Source organism: Trematomus bernacchii, unplaced genomic scaffold (genome assembly GCF_902827165.1).
Source record: "Trematomus bernacchii unplaced genomic scaffold, fTreBer1.1, whole genome shotgun sequence".
NCBI lineage: Eukaryota > Metazoa > Chordata > Actinopteri > Perciformes > Nototheniidae > Trematomus > Trematomus bernacchii.
The window spans coordinates 13,663-35,000 of record NW_022987554.1 but is presented as its reverse complement, the minus strand read 5'-3'; the positions used below and the strand labels follow the sequence as shown (position 1 = coordinate 35,000).

At 39.3% G+C, this 21,338-nt stretch overlaps 1 protein-coding gene across 1 annotated transcript in view; it reads left to right on the top strand.

Moving 5' to 3' along the window:
- LOC117477232 (caskin-1-like) overlaps positions 1 to 21,338 on the top strand; it is a gene marked incomplete at both ends in the record, with an annotated part of 37,247 nt that overhangs the window by 2,522 nt on the left and 13,387 nt on the right. Inside the window, 4 exon segments of the mRNA XM_034123895.1 lie at positions 1,269 to 1,386; positions 4,367 to 4,615; positions 11,566 to 11,670; positions 14,906 to 15,021. Coding sequence (XP_033979786.1) covers positions 1,269 to 1,386; positions 4,367 to 4,615; positions 11,566 to 11,670; positions 14,906 to 15,021 — 588 coding nt within the window.

Below are 21,338 nucleotides of genomic sequence, written 5' to 3'. Positions count from 1 at the left end.
TTTTGAATTGATTTAATTAAAATAGCATGCTTTTTGGCAGTGGTGTAAAGTAACTAAGTACATTTACTCAAGTACTGTACTTAAAGGGCCCATGTCATGCTTTTCCGGTTATTACCCGTCCCCTTGTGTGTTATGAAGGTTTTTCTGCATGTAAACGGTGTGCAGAGTCAAAACCCTCAAAGTACACCCTGTAGGGAGTAAAACTCTAACACAGAAAATACCTCCCCAAAATGCCTCGTTGGAGATACGTCATTGTCCATTTGATTCTTCCATTTCGTTCCGGGTACGGCCTGATATCATGCTGTACCCGGAACGAAATGGACCAATCCGCGGAGCCGTTACGTTAAGCCCCCGCTGATTAGTCCAAATTGACCAATCCACGGACTTCCTCACACACACACACTCTATGTGCAGGCAGCTCTGCTGATTTCTCCTCCCTGGCTGCAGGCTGATAACAGACAGTTGGGATTGCGGCGAAATTCTCTCTGCAGACCCATTCTCACAGCGTTTATCAACCTTCTTCTTACTCAATATCAAGCCACACTTATTGTTTTTACTTCGGCTGTGAGTTTGTGTGTGCTCAGGATGAGTTTGGCTGTGTTTCGCTATGTATCCTAAACAAGGAAACCACACCTCCACGGAGCTCAGCGCGATTCACAACGTCCCGACCAATCAGAGCACACTGTGCTCACAGGGAGGGTGGGGGCTGGAGCTTTTGGAGCTACAACGAGCCGTTAAAGGCAGAGAGTGAAATTCAGTGAATACACGTAGTTTACAGAGATGCTGTATGAGAAACCAATGTGAGTTTGGAAAATTGCACAATATAAATCTATTCTAGTAGACCTCAACAATGGAATTATGATCAGTGGAAATGGCCATGACATGGGCCCTTTAAGTAAAAATAAAAGTGTTCTGAAACTTATTTCCATTTTATGTTGTACTTCTACTTTTACTAAAGTACAAGATCTGGTACTTCTACTTTTACTAAAGTACAAGATCTGAGTACTTCTACTTTTACTTAAGTACAAGATCTGAGTACTTCTACTTTTACTCACTTAAGTAAAATAACAATATTGGCTTCCAAATGTGTACTGCAGTAGAAGTATTAAGTAGCATAACATGGAAATACTTAGGTAAAGTACCTCAGAATTGAACTCAAGTACTTGAGTAATTTACTTCCCTTTCCTTCCAAAACGTTGTATGCTGTAAATAGATTTAAATATTGTTTAAAAGGTGAAATTAAACTGAATATTATTGTCTTTGTTCAGGTTTTGGAGCAGCACCCTGACGGACGCTGGAAAGGCTGCATCCATGATAACCGAACAGGAAATGACCGAGTGGGATACTTCCCTTCCACCATGGTGGAGGTCATCAGCAAGCGCACAGGTGTGTGTTTCAACTCCTATGCGTGTGTGTGTTGGAGTTAATTAAAATGGTGACCAATCTGAATTATCAGAGGAATACATTACACATGGAGAAGAGACTAAACACAGAAGAAGAACTTGGTGAAAGATAGAAGAAGAAGAAGATGATGAATGATGATGATGATTGATTAATGTTTTAGCCTCCACCATTAACCCTCAACAACTGCACTTACATCTAATTAATGAACTAACTTTGATTAACACAGCATATGTTTAACTGTTTTACAGCTTTATCTGAAATGACCTGTTAAGTAATGATGATACAGACATCCAAATTATCCACATGTCCCTGGCTGATAACGATTGTATTTTGATATTTTAGGAACATGTTTAGTTGTTTTCTTGCCTAGAATAATATGAGAAGATCATGGCTGCACCATAAATGTGAAGCTAGTTAGCTTAGCCTAGCACAAATACTGGAAACAATTGAGTGGTTTAATGGAGAATTTGGCACAATCTTACCTTAGCCAATAGTGCTAATACTAGGCCTACTAAACCACAGTTTAACAAATACATATGTTGACTAACAGGACTTGGTAACTGGTAAAGTTATTGTAGGGTTTAAAGAAGTTGTAGTGTTATCTCAATAAGGCTAATGCAGCTAGCTTAACTTTTTGAAAATGCTACTACAGAGTAACAGAATACTTATGCAGTTTATATAAACGTATATCATATTGAAAGTAGACATAAATAACTGTATATTTTGTAAAATAGTATTTAGCTTATTGTATTTACTTATTTTGATGAGTTCGATAAGGAGATTGACACTATTATTAGCTTTGCAGTAAAGCTACCGCTAGTCGATGATTAGCTTAGCGCTAAAACTAGAAACATCTAGCTTGGCTCTGTGCATAGGTAATAAAATCCAACAACAAGCACTATAGCAGCTCTAAAGATTAGTAATTAAACTAATGTTTGGTCAATTCAGACATTATCTCAAGAACTAAAATTACATGTTGTTTAGCTAGGCTAGTTTCTAGTGTTTGTCTTAGGCTAAGCTAACATTAGCTGTTGGTAGCATTACAGCATGCGCACAAGGCAAACACTCCCAAAATCTCAAAATACACATCCATACCAAGGGTTAAAGGTATTTAGTATTCTATATTTTGGTGTCATCTCTGTGTTTACATTACCTAAGAGGCAAGATGACCCGCTAATGTTTAAATAACCCAAAACTACTTGTAACCTCCTTTCTTTAACTCATATATAATAAGCTTTTTACCTCTTTGGTGAGATCTACAGAGCTCATTCACATCCATCTTGTCATCACACAGTGTCGCTGTGCAGAGGCTCAGATGTTTTTAACTGTGTATTGCTGTCTGTCTGTCTGTCTGTCTGTCTGTCTGTCTGTCTGTCTGTCTGTAGGTCTGGTTTCTCTGTCTGTCTCTCTGTCTGCTTTATCACAAAAGCCATGTACTCACCCTTTCTGCTCATCATTCTTCAGTCTTTATCACTTGTATTTACTGTATAGTCCATTTAACTCTATAGCACTGCTCCAAGTCAGGGATAATGCCATTGTGGCTGCATCTGTCCTAACATTCACTACATTAAATGACAGCTGTGGTGAGAGCAGGAAACAGCTGGAGCGCCGCCATACTGAGTAATTACTGCCCAGGCAAAGCACACACACAGCAGCTGTTTTAGAGAGAGGTTTCATTGACTCAACTGGTTTTCATCCATTTCAATTATCCTTTTACATTCTTCATGTTCTTCTACATGTTCTGCACATCTCATTTCCCTCGTGTCCCTACAGCAGGGATGCTACATTTTTAAAGCTGGTTTCAACTAACATGAATGGCCCATTAAGGCGAGATGGAAATATGAACAAAATGTTTGTATGTTGCAGCAGTTGTGACAATAATGTGGGAAACTACCAGATATATGTACTTAAAGGAATACTTAATAACCCTATGTTACCTTGAATTATGGGAGAACATTTGGTTTTTCTTGCATACCTCCAGCTTGAACGAAGAATGAAATACATTGAATTTAACTAAATCATGGCCATTTTTTGTGGAAACATCCCTTTACAAACTCTCACACGTAAATAGTATGGGTGTAATGTTTGACACAAGCATCAGGTTCAGAAACGAGTCACTCTTCTGGCTAGCTCACCAATTTCTTATGTCAAAATACAAAATCATCACTAAAAGAAAAACGTCATCTTTGCGGGATGGTTTCAGATTCATAACCAACACATACAATTAAACAGATAGAACCTAAAAATGAGACGGACTTCAGATATTTATATGCACAGGTTTCAAGAACTTACTGTATATTACACACTAGCCTTTGTTGGTTGGGTTTCAACATGAGTAGTGAGATTGGTTCGGAAAACCAGACATGTGCTTCTGTTTGTTTCACAAAGTATTTGCAGCAATGGGCGTTTGTTTTTAGGTTGTTTGGTGCAAAGGGACTTTTTTTCTGACTTTTTGTTCAGAATAATAATTGACCATTGTTCGATGGCACAGCACCATTGTCGTATGCTACTAGCTAATGACATCTAAAGGAACATACGGCATGTCATTAGTTATTTCCTATGTCGCATAATAAGACACTAAGGTCTGAAAAAAAAGGGACCATCCCCTCTTCCATCGTCCATCACTTTAACCCCTCCATACATTTCATTTCTACAACGGCCACATATTTGTCGACTCCTCCTTCTTCTTCTTCATCCTCCCACCTTTTAACATCCAACATTTTCCTCCACCACCTTTTTGATTTACTTTGTAACCTCAACCTTCTTTGTTTTTAATTTGTCTTTCCCCCTCCCCTCCCCTCTCCCTCCTTCTTTCTTTCATGTAACTCTCTGTTTTGTCGTCTGTTGGCGGTGGTTCACTGTTGGCTGGCTGTGTGTGTGTGTGTGTGTGTGTGTGTGTGTGTGTGTGTGTGTGTCGGTGTGTGTGTGTGTGTGTGTGTCGTCGCGGTGGGTGTTATTTTAGGTTTGGCCAGCACAGTCATTTGCACTCAACAGTTTCAAAAGATACCGCTGGTTCCTCCGGCAACGGTTGCCCCTGCAAACTCGATATTGAACGGCAACGACACCACCTTCCATCAGATCCATATCCTGCCTCCACCGCCTCCTCCTCCACCTCCACATTCCCATCAGCCACTGCTTCCACTTTTCACTTCCTTTGGCTATAGCAAGTCGCCCGTGACAAGCCCACAGGGAGAAACCCCCACTGTCCCAGGTACACGCCCCCTTTTCTCATTATTTGTATTATTATTATTATGATTATTATTATATTTATTATGATTATCAAAGCTTCAAGGGATGCTTTTTTCTCTGCACACTTAAGCAAAACTCTATTTCTGATTGGTCATGTCAAACTCTAATTTAAATGCAGTTATAAAAAAGGCATCCATTGAAGTTTTCTGTTATGGATCATTATTTATGTATCTTTATGTGTTGATCATACTGTATAGCTTTTATTTTTCTGTTGTTGCTGTTATCATCTCCATTACTGAGAGCCACTTTTAGCAGGAGTATACAGTAATATGTTTAAGCCACTTGCTACTGTATCATAGAAATAAGAGCTAATGGACCAACACAGTCTCACGGCATTTCGTGTTATAGTCACGAAATTAATCTATTGATTCGTGTTCACCAACACGATTTCGCCATTTTTTTCGTGTCACACAGAACGATTTTAAAAGCAATGTAAATAATAACAAATTAGAAGGAAAAAGACATTTAAAAAAATACAGATTTAAGTATTCTGACACAGAACGATTTTAGAAGCAATGTATTTATATTGGTAGTATGTTTCGTGCCTGCACCAAATAATAACAAATTAGAAGGAAAAAGAGATGACATCAAATACAGATGTCAGTATTCTGAGGCTCTGAGCCATTTATTTTCCTCACTGACGGCAAAAAAACTCAGACATTATACAATTTAAAATAAAAGGGATAGGGTTAGGCTTAGGGTAAGATATTGAGTAAGAACATGTTTTTATGAACCACACAGCTTCTGGTCTTCCAAGACCCGACCGGACAAAAAGACGTGTTGCAGGCACGAAACATACTACCAATAGAAATACATTGCATTTAAAATCGTTCTGTGTGACACGAAAAAAAGGTGAAAATCGTGTTGGTGACCGCGAATCAATAGATTAAATTAATTTCGTGACTATAACACGAAATGCCGTGAGACTGGGTTGAATGGACATATGCTAAAATGCAAATGTATTTAAGTATTAAGATTAAGTTATGCAGGTCTTGTGTTTGGTCATCAAATATATCTTTACAGTTTAACTATAATCTAACATTGGGATTAAACATTGATTGAAGGGTTTAAAGAAGTTGTAGTGTTATAAAAATACAGCTAATGTTGCTAGTTTTATTTTTTGAAAATACTGCTATAGAGAAACAGAATACAGTTCAACGTTGTGGTTAATATAAACTAGATTACAAAACCAGACAGAGATAATTGAACATTTTGTAAGAAAGGCTAATTGTATTTGCTTTTATTTTTACTGAGAGTTAGATAAGGAGAATTACTCTGCTAGTAGATGCTTAGCTTAGCTTAGCACAGAAGCATCTAGCTTGGCTCTGTGCATAGGTAACACATCCATCAATTAGTCCCAATAACTACATGTTGTTAAGCTAAGCTAGCATCTATTTTCACTACTCTTAGCTTTGAGGTTAAGCTGCCGCTATTAGACGGTTAGCATAGCTTAGCTTAGCACAGAAGCATCTAGCTTGGCTCTGTGCATAGGTAACACATCCATGAATTAGTCCCAATAACTACATGTAGTTAAGCTAGGCTAGCATCTATTTTCACTACTCTTAGCTTTGAGGTTAAGCTGCCGCTATTAGACGGTTAGCATAGCTTAGCTTAGCACAGAAGCATCTAGCTTGGCTCTGTGCATAGGTAACACATCCATGAATTAGTCCCAATAACTACATGTAGTTAAGCTAGGCTAGCATCTATTTTCACTACTCTTAGCTTTGAGGTTAAGCTGCCGCTATTAGACGGTTAGCATAGCTTAGCTTAGCACAGAAGCATCTAGCTTGGCTCTTTGCATAGGTAACACATCCATCAATAACTCCAAAAACTATCCATTGTTAAAATAGGCTAGCATCTGTCGCTAGTAGTCGGTTAAGTTAGCTTCCAAACATAATAAAATGTGTAAACAAGCACCTCTAAATTACCTCTAAAAAGTAAAAAAAACTAGAAAATGTAATTAGTTGCTTGACACCTATATGCAGAACGTCATAATTCAATGGGTATAGCCAGGGGCGGACTGGGACTAAAAATCAGCCCGGGACTCTCGACCTAACCCAGTCTCACGGCATTTCGTGTTATAGTCACGAAATTAATCTATTGAATCGTGTTCACCAACACGATTTCGCCATTTTTTTCGTGTCACACAGAACGATTTTAAAAGCAATGTAAATAATAACAAATTAGAAGGAAAAACACATTTAAAAAAATACAGATTTAAGTATTCTGACACAGAACGATTTTAGAAGCAATGTATTTATATTGGTAGTATGTTTCGTGCCTGCACCAAATAATAACAAATTAGAAGGAAAAAGAGATGACATCGTGTTGGTGAACGCGAATCAATAGATTAAATTAATTTCGTGACTATAACACGAAATGCCGTGAGACTGGGTCTGGTGAGAATTTAATCTATTGATTCGCGTTCACCAACACGATTTTCACATTTTTTTCGTGTCACACAGAACGATTTTAAATGCAATGTATTTCTATTGGTAGTATGTTTCGTGCCTGCAACACGTCTTTTTGTCCGGTCGGGTCTTGGAAGACCAGAAGCTGTGTGGTTCATAAAAACATGTTCTTACTCAATATCTTACCCTAAGCCTAACCCTATCCCTTTTATTTTAAATTGTATAATGTCGGAGTTTTGTTGCCGTCAGTGAGGAAAATAAATGGCTCAGAGCCTCAGAATACTGACATCTGTATTTTTTGTCATCTTTTTTTCCTTCTAATTTGTTATTATTTGGTGCAGGCACGAAACATACTACCAATATAAATACATTGCTTCTAAAATCGTTCTGTGTCAGAATACTTAAATCTGTATTTTTTTAAATGTCTTTTTCCTTCTAATTTATTATTATTTACATTGCTTTTAAAATCGTTCTGTGTGACACGAAAAAAATGGCGAAATCGTGTTGGTGAACACGAATCAAGAGATTAATTTCGTGACTATAACACGAAATGCCGTGAGACTGTGTTGCTCGACCGGCTCACTTCAGTACCGGCCCATCGTCCCGAATGTCCCAATGGCCAGTCCGCCACTGGGCATAGCCTCTGAACAACCTGTAATTCTTGTTAAATTGGTAGTGATTGACATTAGGACCCACTTAATCTTTAGAGAATACCTACGCTATTGAGGAAGAATAGATGTTGGGTGGTAGAAACTCACCATTTTGCCTCAGACCTCTGTTCACCTGATTTAGTTTGTGCCTTATTTAAATGTCTTTTCGTTTTACCTTATTTTTCCTTCATCTTCCTCTTCGTTCTTTCCTCTTCCCCCCGTACATCTCCAGTAACTTTCACCAAGACAAATCCTGCAAGTTTCTGAACCCCAGACATCACACACAACCCTCTCCTGACCAGACTGTGTTTTCGTTCTGTCCTGCCTCGTCCTGCGTGTTATTGTCACGTCTGATCATTTCAACACCACTTACCCACCTTGCACTTATACCCTCAATGTGTGTGTGAGAGTGTGTGTGTTGGTGGTGAAGGGTGGGAATAGTAAAGTTAAGATAGTGCCCGGTTTTGGACGGGGGATTGTGCTGAAACACAATTGTTAATTTTAACAACTTCAAAACCACACCCAATGAGTCTCGGCAAAATTGTCTTTTTGTTTTGGGAAAGATTGCCGTTAAAGATGTTTAAATTTAGAGGTAAAGGTAAAGCTTTGATGAAATTAACCAGGGATATTTTCTTTTCAGCTAAGAAATTAAGAATATATTTAATTTAAAATGTGTTATGTAAGGGACCTAAAATGTATTGTTAGAAAAATGTGTCACATGGGATGTTTTGCAGGTAAGGTATTCACTGACTGTAACATTTCTGTTCTGTAAATGGGAAACTTTACTGGTCACCATTTTGTTTCCTCCAAGAGAATAAACCCCTCAAAAATAACTGTCATACAGTAAGCCCAAAAATGTGAATTCAGGAATGAGTCCTAAACCCAGAAATGAGTCAGCATTTTAGCACTTTCCTGTTCCCTCGTCTGAAAGTCAATGGTCCTCATCCTTCAGGTAAAGTGAAGTCATGTGACCGTGCTGTAGTTCCTTTATAGCCCAACATTAGCCGTCTTTAGCTTAGCGGTGGTGACGTGAAGTCATGTGACCGTGCTGTTGTTCCTTTATAGCCCAACATTAACCTCCTTTAGCTTAGCAGTGGTGAAGTCATGTGACTGCTTTAGTTCCTTTATAGCCCAACATTAGCCACCTTTAGCTTAGCGTAGGTGATGTGAAGTCATGTGACCGTGCTGTAGTTCCTTTATAGCCCAACATTAGCCACCTTTAGCTTAGCGGTGGTGACGTGAAGTCATGTGACTGCTTTAGTTCCTTTATAGCCCAACATTAGCCACCTTTAGCTTAGCGGTGGTGACGTGAAGTCATGTGACCGTGCTGTAGTTCCTTTATAGCCCAACATTAGCCACCTTTAACTTAGCGGTGGTGACGTGAAGTCATGTGACTGCTTTAGTTCCTTTATAGCCCAACATTAGCCACCTTTAGCTTAGCGGTGGTGACGTGAAGTCATGTGACCGTGCTGTAGTTCCTTTATAGCCCAACATTAGCCACCTTTAGCTTAGCGATGGTGACGTGAAGTCATGTGACTGCTTTAGTTCCTTTATAGCCCAACATTAGCCACCTTTAGCTTAGCGGTGGTGACGTGAAGTCATGTGACCGTGCTGTAGTTCCTTTATAGCCCAACATTAGCCGTGGTGATGTGAAGTCAAGAAAATCCTATTGGCTTGTTGTCGAGGGAACCGGGGAGATGTTAACTTCAAGTTTGGACCAAAAACTCCGTCATCTCTGCACCTTGCTATAGAAAAAAACACTATGCATTTACTTATAACTAAATCAGGTCAACATACTTTCCCTATTTGTTGTTCACAAGGGCTGAAAACATTTCTTTTTAAACTCACAGAAGCTTGAAGTCAAATCAAAGCCTTTGAAAGCTGACTGTTCAGTCCTTTGTTTCTCTTGGAGGGATTCAAAATGTGCACAAAGAGGATCTGCAGAATTACATGAAAGCAAATGGAACTTGTTGACGTGTTTCTCTGAGCACTGTATGCCACACGTATAAACCATTTATAAACCTTATTAGGATGGTTATAATGGTTTATGACACTCTCCAAATGCACGACAGCAGCCCCATTCTGATGAGACTTACATATATAATCCAACACATATTATATATGTATGTGTATGTACATTATGGCATATATATGTGTTTATACACACAGATATTCACGTTATGGATTTATTTATGTACTATGGGTATATAAATGTTTTCATATATATATATGCTGTATTTTCTCTGTGTATAACTGTGTGTGTGTGTGTGTGTGTTGTGAGTATGAGAGTGTGGTGTGTGAGTTAGTTTGAAATATCCTTTAAAAAACCTTCCTTATGCGCCTTTAATCCCATCTCCCAGCTCTCCTTATGACCCCTCTGTATTTTCGGTATTTTTTGCAGATAAGTTTGAATTTATTTAATTAACCCCACGTCACCCTTCTTTAAAAGAAAAATATATAATTACAACAGCAGCAATCTGCAAAAGTAATTAGAAGTGTCCGTTGTTGAAATGAAATGAAGTTGAATTTATTTGTAAGGGCAGAGGTTGGAGAAGTACTCAGATCTTGTGCTTGAGTAGAAGTACTCAGATCTTGTACTTGAGTAAAAGTAGAAGTACTCAGATCTTGTACTTGAGTAAAAGTAGAAGTACTCAGGTCTTGTACTTGAGTAAAAGTATAAGTACTCAGATCTTGTACTTGAGTAAAAGTAGAAGTACTCAGATCTTGTACTTGAGTAAAAGTAGAAGTACTCAGATCTTGTACTTGAGTAAAAGTAGAAGTACTCAGATCTTGTACTTGAGTAAAAGTAGAAGTACTCAGATCTTGTACTTGAGTAAAAGTAGAAGTACTCAGATCTTGTACTTGAGTAAAAGTAGAAGTACTCAGATATTGTACTTGAGTAAAAGTAGAAGTACCAGAGTGTAGGAATACTCTGTTTCAGTAAAAGTCCTGCATTCAAAATGTTCCTCAAGTAAAAGTATAAAAGTATTCTCATCAAAATATAGTGAAAGTAGCGACAGTAAAAGTAGTCATTGTGCAGATTGGTCCATTTCAGAATAATATATATGATATGTTTTATAATGATTGATCATGAAAGTGTTCTCAAAGCTGGTAAAGGTGCAGCTAGTTTGAATGACTTTGTATACTGCAGGGTAGCTTGTGAATTTACTCCAGGTGGAACTAAAGTCTGATTTAACACTTGATTATATTTCACATCATTCATCCACATCTGTGAAGTAACTAAAGGTATTAAATACATGTAGTGGAGGAAAAGTACACAGTAGAAAACTTAAATACTCAAGTAAAGTACAAGTCCCTCAAAATCTTACTTAAGTACAAGTAGTAAATGTACTTCCCACCTCTATGGACAAATGCTGTATGTAATGTAGCATCAACAATCGGTGTTTATTATCTTTTTACTGCTTTACCAAACTTATAACAGATTAGCATAACTATGGAACAAAAGCTAACGTAGCTAAAGGTTGAATTGGCAACCTTTGCTTACACGTTAGCCATATCAACTAATAATTAAGTTCGTTCAGCTTCCCCAAAGTTGACAAAAATATTTTTATATTTGCTGCATAGCATACTACTAGCACACATAGCATATTATTTGATCTTGCCTCAGTATTAGCGACTTTTTTGATATCAGTCGCTACACAGAGCTTAAAGGAGATTCAATATCGAAGTTTACCAGATACACTCAGAAACAAAAACACAACTCCAGAAAGCTTGTTCAGTTGCCCAAATGTTCTGCTTTAAATGCTAATATCTGACAGCAAAGGGATAGCATTACTTCCTGGGCCAGTTTAGGGTCGGTTAGCGGCTAACGGTGGTGTTCTGTGTTGAAGGTTGCCGCGGCTCAGAGGTCAGTCCTCACAGCTCCCCCACCACGTCCTGCGGGCCCCAAGGAGGCTCCAACGAAGAGATCTGGGTTCTGCGCAAACCCACGGCAGGTAACTGCCCTCAACCCCGAATCCTTAAACTCCAACCAGCGGGCAAACAGTATCTGACGGCCGTTCAAAAGATTCAAAGATTAAAATTGTCATATGCACAAAGCTCAGAGATGGCAAAAGTACACACATCCTTTACTCAAGTAGAAGTACAGATACTCGTGTTTAAAAATACTCTGGTGAAAGTAGAAGTACTAACTAAACTTCTTTCCTCAAGTAAAAGTAAAGAGGGCTTTGAAATGTACTTCAGTAAAAAGTACCCATAACTAGCAGCTGTTTTAAAGAGTACCTGACCTCCCTTTATATTAATAGAACAATAATGTCATTGTTAGCTAATGAATGTTTCCATGCTGAACAACGGCAACATGACAACGTTTTCATTGGTCCCTCTTCTTTAGAGAAGACCAGGAAATGATGGATACACGGATCGTGTTCAAATCAATAGGCACGCAATGACTCTAAATAATAATGATCACGCCACCAAACACACATTCAAACTAAAGGAACCAGCCTGTTTGGGAAATGAGAGAAGTAGAAAGTACAGGTATTTGGGTTCAAAATGTAAGAAGTAGAAAGTACAGGTATTTGTGTTCAACATGTAAGAAGTAGAAAGTACAGGTATTTGGGTTCAACATGTAAGAAGTAGAAAGTACAGGTATTTGTGTTCAACATGTGAGAAGTAGAAAGTACAGGTATTTGTGTTCAACATGTAAGAAGTAGAAAGTACAGGTATTTGGGTTCAACATGTAAGAAGTAGAAAGTACAGGTATTTGTGTTCAAAATGTAAGAAGTAGAAAGTACAGGTATTTGTGTTCAAAATGTAAGAAGTAGAAAGTACAGGTATTTGTGTTCAAAATGTAAGAAGTAGAAAGTACAGGTATTTGTGTTCAACATGTAAGAAGTAGAAAGTACAGGTATTTGTGTTCAACATGTAAGAAGTAGAAAGTACAGGTATTTGTGTTCAAAATGTAAGAAGTAGAAAGTACAGGTATTTGGGTTCAACATGTAAGAAGTAGAAAGTACAGGTATTTGTGTTCAACATGTAAGAAGTAGAAAGTACAGGTATTTGTGTTCAAAATGTAAGAAGTAGAAAGTACAGGTATTTGGGTTCAACATGTAAGGAGTAGAAAGTACAGGTATTTGTGTTCAACATGTAAGAAGTAGAAAGTACAGGTATTTGTGTTCAACATGTAAGAAGTAGAAAGTACAGGTATTTGTGTTCAACATGTAAGAAGTAGAAAGTACAGGTATTGTGTTCAAAATGTAAGAAGTAGAAAGTACAGGTATTTGGGTTCAACATGTAAGAAGTAGAAAGTACAGGTATTTGTGTTCAACATGTAAGAAGTAGAAAGTACAGGTATTTGTGTTCAAAATGTAAGAAGTAGAAAGTACAGGTATTTGTGTTCAACATGTAAGAAGTAGAAAGTACAGGTATTTGTGTTCAAAATGTAAGAAGTAGAAAGTACAGGTATTTGGGTTCAACATGTAAGAAGTAGAAAGTACAGGTATTTGTGTTCAACATGTAAGAAGTAGAAAGTACAGGTATTTGTGTTCAACATGTAAGAAGTAGAAAGTACAGGTATTTGGGTTCAAAATGTAAGAAGTAGAAAGTACAGGTATGCTCATCACTGTCACTTTAGAGGAGGCGCCGTGGGAATTGTAGTCTTTTATAGTGTGTTGACTACAGACGTCACAATTAGGTGGCCTTTCTTATAAAAAAAACGAAATACTGGCTCTAACAGCAATATTATTTTGAAGGATGGAAGAGCATAAAGATCTAACCAGATGCTCAGATACAACAACCATTCACTGAATCATTAAACCTTGCTAATGTAAACTCTAAATAAACATCATACTAAACTGCACCAAAGTAATGGCAAAACTAATATAGGATATTGGAACCACAAAGTTAGCAACACTGCTTTGTGTATCGATGGTTTTGTTGGGTAAATAAAGTGTTATACCGTGGAATCACTTGCAAAGATGCTACAGTATTTTAGGATGTTTTCTTCGGGACATATTTGGTAGGAAATATGAAATAAAAAGCCATCTACTAATACGATTTTTTTAAAACCCAATATCCGAGGTTCTTTATGACATTTTCGGTTGTTTCTCTGCATTTTAAAGATTGTTAGGCTGTTAAATGGTCAAGTTTGGACTCTCTTTGAAATGTAATGACCTTGTTGTAGCAGATTAATGCAAGTGTTTGTAAAGTCATTTTGACGTGCGGCAGCTGTTCAGTCTTATCTCATATCTCATGTAAAACAGCCATGTGTGTCCGTTCCCTCTTCACATGCCTATCACGCTGAGTTGTTTTGAGTTTTGAGAACCCAATCGTGCATCCATTTCAAAAGTCAAAAATCTTTCAGTTTGTGTGTCCAGACAGAGAGATCGAAATACCGTTTCAATACAAAAACAAATACAAAAACAAATAGAAATATGTATATATCTATATACAATCAACAGACACATTTATACATATGCACACATTAAGCTAAACGATGTTTGAAGGCTTTCAGATACTCTTTGACCCGCTCCTGCTTCCATCTATAGATCAGCTGAACTCAGTAGCCTTATGTTTAGACGGCAGGCATCTGCATCGGTCTACTGTGTGTCTGTCCACTGGATGCATGGAGAAGGAAGCAACGTAGGGAGAAAAGGTGTGTGTGTGTGTGTGTGTGTGTGTGTGTGTGTGTGTGTGTGTGTGTGTGTGTGGGGAAGCAAAAGGTGTGTCTTGTTGACTCCACTTCCTGTGTTTGTTGCTCAGTCGTTCGTCACCCTGTCTGTCTGTCAAACTACATGCTGCCCAGTGCATTTCAAAGGAGAGTCACACCTGTTGCCACGTTGCTTTGGATATCAGCTAAACCACTCAATGTGTGTGTGTGTGTGTGTGTGTGTGTGTGTGTGTGTGTGTGTGTGTGTGTGTGTGTGTGTGTGTGTGTGTGTGTGTGTGTGTGTGTGTGTGTGTGTGTGTGTGTGTGTGTGTGTGTGTGTGTGTGTGTGTGTGTGTGTGTGTGTGTGTGTGTGTGTGTGTGTGTGTGTGTGTGTGTGTGTGTGTGTGTGTGTGACTGTATGCATCCATTTGTTTGTTGCATGTGTGCATTTGTTTGCACAATATCTATACATATTGTTCGGGCGGTTGCATGCATGCGTGTGAATGCGTGTGTGTGAATGTATGTGTGTGTGTGTGTGTGTGTGTGTGTGTGTGTGTGTGTGTGTGTGTGTGTGTGTGTGGCAGGTGGGGACCGCAGCAGTTTGGGCAGTTCTGGCAGTGTGACCAGTGTTCGGTCGTCGGGCAGCGGTCAGAGCGCCGGCAGCGTTCACGTGATGCACGCACAGTCCGAGGGGGTGAAGGTAAAACACACACACACACACACACACACACACACACACACACACACACACACACACACACACACACACACTCTACCCTGTAACTCGTGTGTGTTTAAGTGTGAACAGTTCTAATATGGACTGATGCAGGGATTGAACCTTAGAACAGATTATCATAACTATGGAACAAAAAGCTAACGTTGCTAAAGTGTGAATTGGCAACCATTGCTTACACGACCTATAATTTAATCAACTTATGATTTATCAATGTTGCATTTTCAGTTCGTTCAGCTTGTTGCTGCTCCAACATAGCATACTCTTTGATCTCGCCTCAGTTAATCTAATTGAGTTTATTATGGCCTTTTTTGATATCAGTCGCTACACAGAGCTTAAAGGAGATTCAATATCATTACCAGATACACTCAGAATGAAAGAACACAACTCCAGATATCTTGTTCAGTTGCCCACATGTTCTGCTTTAAATGCTAATATCTGACAGCCGAGTGGGTGAAGGTACCACAAACACACTCTACCCTGTAATTCATGTGTGTTTAAGTGTGAATATTACAAATATGGACAAGGGCATTGATTAAAGCTTTCATTTATTGTTGGTAATGCCTCTCTGTGAACATCGAGTCCAAATGTATATTTCCAGAGATACATGTGATAAGGTATATCACTGCCTCCTTTGGAGAAGATCACATTTTCACTATTATCGTTATTGGGAGTATCCACACATCAAGGAAAAACGAATTAAGCAATAAGATATGTTTATAAAACCATCCATTGAAAAATCGACACATATTTAGGAGGATAGTGTGGCGCAGTGGGCTAGTGCGTTGGTGTTCGGTTCAGGTGGGCACAGGTTCAAACCGGTTCAAACCCCACTGCAGTCAGCATGTCGTTGTGTCCCGGAGACACTTCACCCAAATTGCTTCTGTGGGGATTGTCCACAGTATTGAGTATGTAAGTCGCTTTGGATGAAAGCGTCTAACATGTGACATGTCATATAATGTAATTTAAGCAGTGAAAATGTGCTTTATTCTACCTCTTGTAGGGTGTCTCAACTTTTAGGGGCCTAAACTCCTCTAATATACTGTATTTGCAAGTAATATTCCAAGAGGTACATCAATACAAATCTGCTGATCCATTTTCTAGGTTCAATCTTTATTATATATAATGTGATAATAATCATTTGGATTTATAGGACGCATTTTAGGGTATTCACAGACAGGCTAAAAATCCTAAAAACAACATTATAAGTGGGTATTAACAGTTTTTACCAGATTATTTTGAATACTTATCTGATTTTTTCTGTTTGGTTTCAACCATTTTTGAAAGGGTTATTTGTTGTAAGACTCATTTGGTGCCAGAATAATACATTTCAATTAAGAATATGAACTTAAAACTCACCTGGAAGGGGAATGGTGAACTTCAGCCTCTTGTGGCCGAAATGAGAATTACAACAACAAACGATTGGTTTGACCTGTTTTACAGAAACTTCTAAAATGATCCTGGAAACCTTTTTTTTTTGGCTGTTCTTAATTCTTTAAACGGAAACAAAAAAAGATTAAAACCAGTTGTATAAATTGATCACCAGATGTGTTGATACAGGTCTGCTTCTCAGGGCTTTCTTATAAATAGCAAAAACCAAAGAGAAACATGTTATTAGTTTTTAAATTATAAACCTGAAAATGTAAAAATAAAAACTTAAAGGTCACCTATTATGCAAAATCCTCTTCTTCATGTCTCTTCTACATCAACATGTGTCCCCTCTTCTTCATGTCTCTTCTTCATCAACATGTGTCCCCTCTTCTTCATGTCTCTTCTTCATCAACATGTGTCCCCTCTTCTTCATGTCTCTTCTTCATCAACATGTGTCCCCTCTTCTTCATGTCTCTTCTTCATCAACATGTGTCCCCTCTTCTTCATGTCTCTTCTTCATCAACATGTGTCCCCTCTTCTTCATGTCTCTTCTACATCAACATGTGTCCCCTCTTCTTCATGTCTCTTCTACATCAACATGTGTCCCCTCTTCTTCATGTCTCTTCTACATCAACATGTGTCCCCTCTTCTTCATGTCTCTTCTACATCAACATGTGTCCCCTCTTCTTCATGTCTCTTCTACATCAACATGTGTCCCCTCTTCTTCATGTCTCCTCTACATCAACATGTGTCCCCTCTTCTTCATGTCTCTTCTTCATCAACATGTGTCCCCTCTTCTTCATGTCTCTTCTTCATCAACATGTGTCCCCTCTTCTTCATGTCTCTTCTTCATCAACATGTGTCCCCTCTTCTTCATGTCTCTTCTTCATCAACATGTGTCCCCTCTTCGTCATGTCTCTTCTACATCAACATGTGTCCCCTCTTCTTCATGTCTCTTCTACATCAACATGTGTCCCCTCTTCTTCATGTCTCTTCTTCATCAACATGTGTCCCCTCTTCTTCATGTCTCTTCTTCATCAACATGTGTCCCCTCTTCTTCATGTCTCTTCTTCATCAACATGTGTCCCCTCTTCTTCATGTCTCTTCTTCATCAACATGTGTCCCCTCTTCTTCATGTCTCTTCTTCATCAACATGTGTCCCCTCTTCTTCATGTCTCTTCTTCATCAACATGTGTCCCCTCTTCTTCATGTCTCTTCTACATCAACATGTGTCCCCTCTTCTTCATGTCTCTTCTTCATCAAACATGTGTCCCCTCTTCTTCATGTCTCTTCTTCATCAACATGTGTCCCCTCTTCTTCATGTCTCTTCTTCATCAACATGTGTCCCCTCTTCTTCATGTCTCTTCTACATCAACATGTGTCCCCTCTTCTTCATGTCTCTTCTTCATCAACATGTGTCCCCTCTTCTTCATGTCTCTTCTTCATCAACATGTGTCCCCTCTTCTTCATGTCTCTTCTACATCAACATGTGTCCCCTCTTCTTCATGTCTCTTCTACATCAACATGTGTCCCATCTTCTTCATGTCTCTTCTACATCAACATGTGTCCCCTCTTCTTCATGTCTCTTCTACATCAACATGTGTCCCCTCTTCTTCATGTCTCTTCTACATCACTTGTGTCCCCTCTTCTTCTTCATGTCTCTTCTACATCAACATGTGTCCCCTCTTCTTCATGTCTCTTCTACATCAACATGTGTCCCCCTCTTCTTCATGTCTCTTCTACATCAACATGTGTCCCCTCTTCTTCATGTCCTTCTTCATCAACATGTGTCCCCCTCTTCTTCATGTCTCTTCTTCATCAACATGTGTCCCCTCTTCTTCATGTCTCTTCTTCATCAACATGTGTCCCCCGTCTTCTTCATGTCTCTTCTTCATCAACATGTGTCCCCTCTTCTTCATGTCTCTTCTTCATCAACATGTGTCCCCTCTTCTTCATGTCTCTTCTTCATCAACATGTGTCCCCTCTTCTTCATGTCTTTCATGTCCTCTTTCTACATCAACATGTGTGCCCCTCTTCTATCAACATGTGTCCCTCTTCTTCATGGCTACATCAACATGTGTCCCCTCTTCTTCATGTCTCTTCTACATCAACATGTGTCCCCTCTTCTTCATGTCTCTTCTACATCAACATGTGTCCCCTCTTCTTCATGTCTCTTCTTAATCAACATGTGTCCCCTCTTCTTCATGTCTCTTCTTCATCAACATGTGTCCCCTCTTCTTCATGTCTCTTCTTCATCAACATGTGTCCCCTCTTCTTCATGTCTCTTCTTCATCAACATGTGTCCCCTCTTCTTCATGTCTCTTCTACATCAACATGTGTCCCCTCTTCTTCATGTCTCTTCTACATCAACATGTGTCCCCTCTTCTTCATGTCTCTTCTACATCAACATGTGTCCCCTCTTCTTCATGTCTCTTCTACATCAACATGTGTCCCCTCTTCTTCATGTCTCTTCTACATCAACATGTGTCCCCTCTTCTTCATGTCTCTTCTACATCAACATGTGTCCCCTCTTCTTCATGTCTCCTCTACATCAACATGTGTCCCCTCTTCTTCATGTCTCTTCTACATCAACATGTGTCCCCTCTTCTTCATGTCTCTTCTTCATCAACATGTGTCCCCTCTTCTTCATGTCTCTTCTTCATCAACATGTGTCCCCTCTTCTTCATGTCTCTTCTTCATCAACATGTGTCCCCTCTTCTTCATGTCTCTTCTTCATCAACATGTGTCCCCTCTTCTTCATGTCTCTTCTTCATCAACATGTGTCCCCTCTTCTTCATGTCTCTTCTCATCAACATGTGTCCCCTCTTCTTCATGTCTCTTCTACATCAACATGTGTCCCCTCTTCTTCATGTCTCTTCTTCATCAACATGTGTCCCCTCTTCTTCATGTCTCTTCTTCATCAACATGTGTCCCCTCTTCTTCATGTCTCCTCTACATCAACATGTGTCCCCTCTTCTTCATGTCTCTTCTACATCAACATGTGTCCCCTCTTCTTCATGTCTCTTCTACATCAACATGTGTCCCCTCTTCTTCATGTCCTCTTCTTTCATCAACATGTGTCCCCTCTTCTTCATGTCTCTTCTCATCAACATGTGTCCCCTCTTCTTCATGTCTCTTCTTCATCAACATGTGTCCCCTCTTCTTCATGTCTCTTCTACATCAACATGTGTCCCCTCTTCTTCATGTCTCTTCTACATCAACATGTGTCCCCCTCTTCTTCATGTCTCTTCTACACTCCCCCCCCCAAAACATGTGTCCCCTCTTCTTCATGTCTCTTCTTACATCAACATGTGTCCCCTCTTCTTCATGTCTCTTCTACATCACATGTGTCCCCTCTTCTTCATGTCTCCTCTACATCAACATGTGTCCCCTCTTCTTCATGTCTCTTCTACATCAACATGTGTCCCCTCTTCTTCATGTCTCTTCTTCATCAACATGTGTCCCCTCTTCTTCATGTCTCTGCTTCATCAAACATGTGTCCCCTCTTCTTCATGTCTCTTCTTCAATCAACATGTGTCCCCTCTTCTTCATGTCTCTTCTTCATCAACATGTGGTCCCCTCTTCTTCATGTCTCTTCTTCATCAACATGTGTCCCCTCTTCTTCATGTCTCTTCTACATCAACATGTGTCCCCTCTTCTTCATGTCTCTTCTACATCAACATGGTGTCCCCTCTTCTTCATGTCTCTTCTTCATCAACATGTGTCCCCTCTTCTTCATGTCTCTTCTACATCAACATGTGTCCCCTCTTCTTCATGTCTCTTCTACATCAACATGTGTCCCCTCTTCTTCATGTCTCTTCTACATCAACATGTGTCCCCTCTTCTTCATGTCTCTTCTACAAGCAACATGTGTCCCCTCTCTTCATGCTTCTAATGTCTCTTCTTCATCACAATGTGTCCCCTCTTCTTCATGTCTCTTCTTCATCAACATGTGTCCCCCTCTTCTTCATGTCTCTTCTTCCATCAACATGTGTCCCCTCTTCTTCATGTCTCCTTCTACATCAACATGTGTCCCCTCTTCTTCATGTCTCTTCTTACATCAACATGTGTCCCCTCTTCTTCATGTCTCCTTCTACATCAACATGTGTCCCCCTCTTCTTCATGTCTCTTCTACATCAACATGTGTCCCCTCTTCTTCATGTCTCTTCTACATCAACATGTGTCCCCTCTTCTTCATGTCTCTTCTACATCAACATGTGTCCCCTCTTCTTCATGTCTCTTCTACATCAACATGTGTCCCCTCTTCTTCATGTCTCTTCTACATCAACATGTGTCCCCTCTTCTTCATGTCTCTTCTACATCAACATGTGTCCCCTCTTCTTCATGTCTCTTCTACATCAACATGTGTCCCCTCTTCTTCATGTCTCTTCTACATCAACATGTGTCCCCTCTTCTTCATGTCTCTTCTACATCAACATGTGTCCCCTCTTCTTCATGTCTCTTCTACATCAACATGTGTCCCCTCTTCTTCATGTCTCTTCTACATCAACATGTGTCCCCTCTTCTTCATGTCTCTTCTACATCAACATGTGTCCCCTCTTCTTCATGTCTCTTCTTACATCAACATGTGTCCCCTCTTCTTCATGTCTCTTCTTCATCAACATGTGTCCCCTCTTCTTCATGTCTCTTCTTACATCAACATGTGTCCCCCTCTTCTTCATGTCTCTTCTTACATCAACATGTGTCCCCTCTTCTTCATGTCTCTTCTTCATCAACATGTGTCCCCTCTTCTTCATGTCTCTTCTACATCAACATGTGTCCCCTCTTCTTCATGTCTCTTCTACATCAACATGTGTCCCCTCTTCTTCATGTCTCTTCTACATCAACATGTGTCCCCTCTTCTTCATGTCTCTTCTCATCAACATGTGTCCCCTCTTCTTCATGTCTCTTCT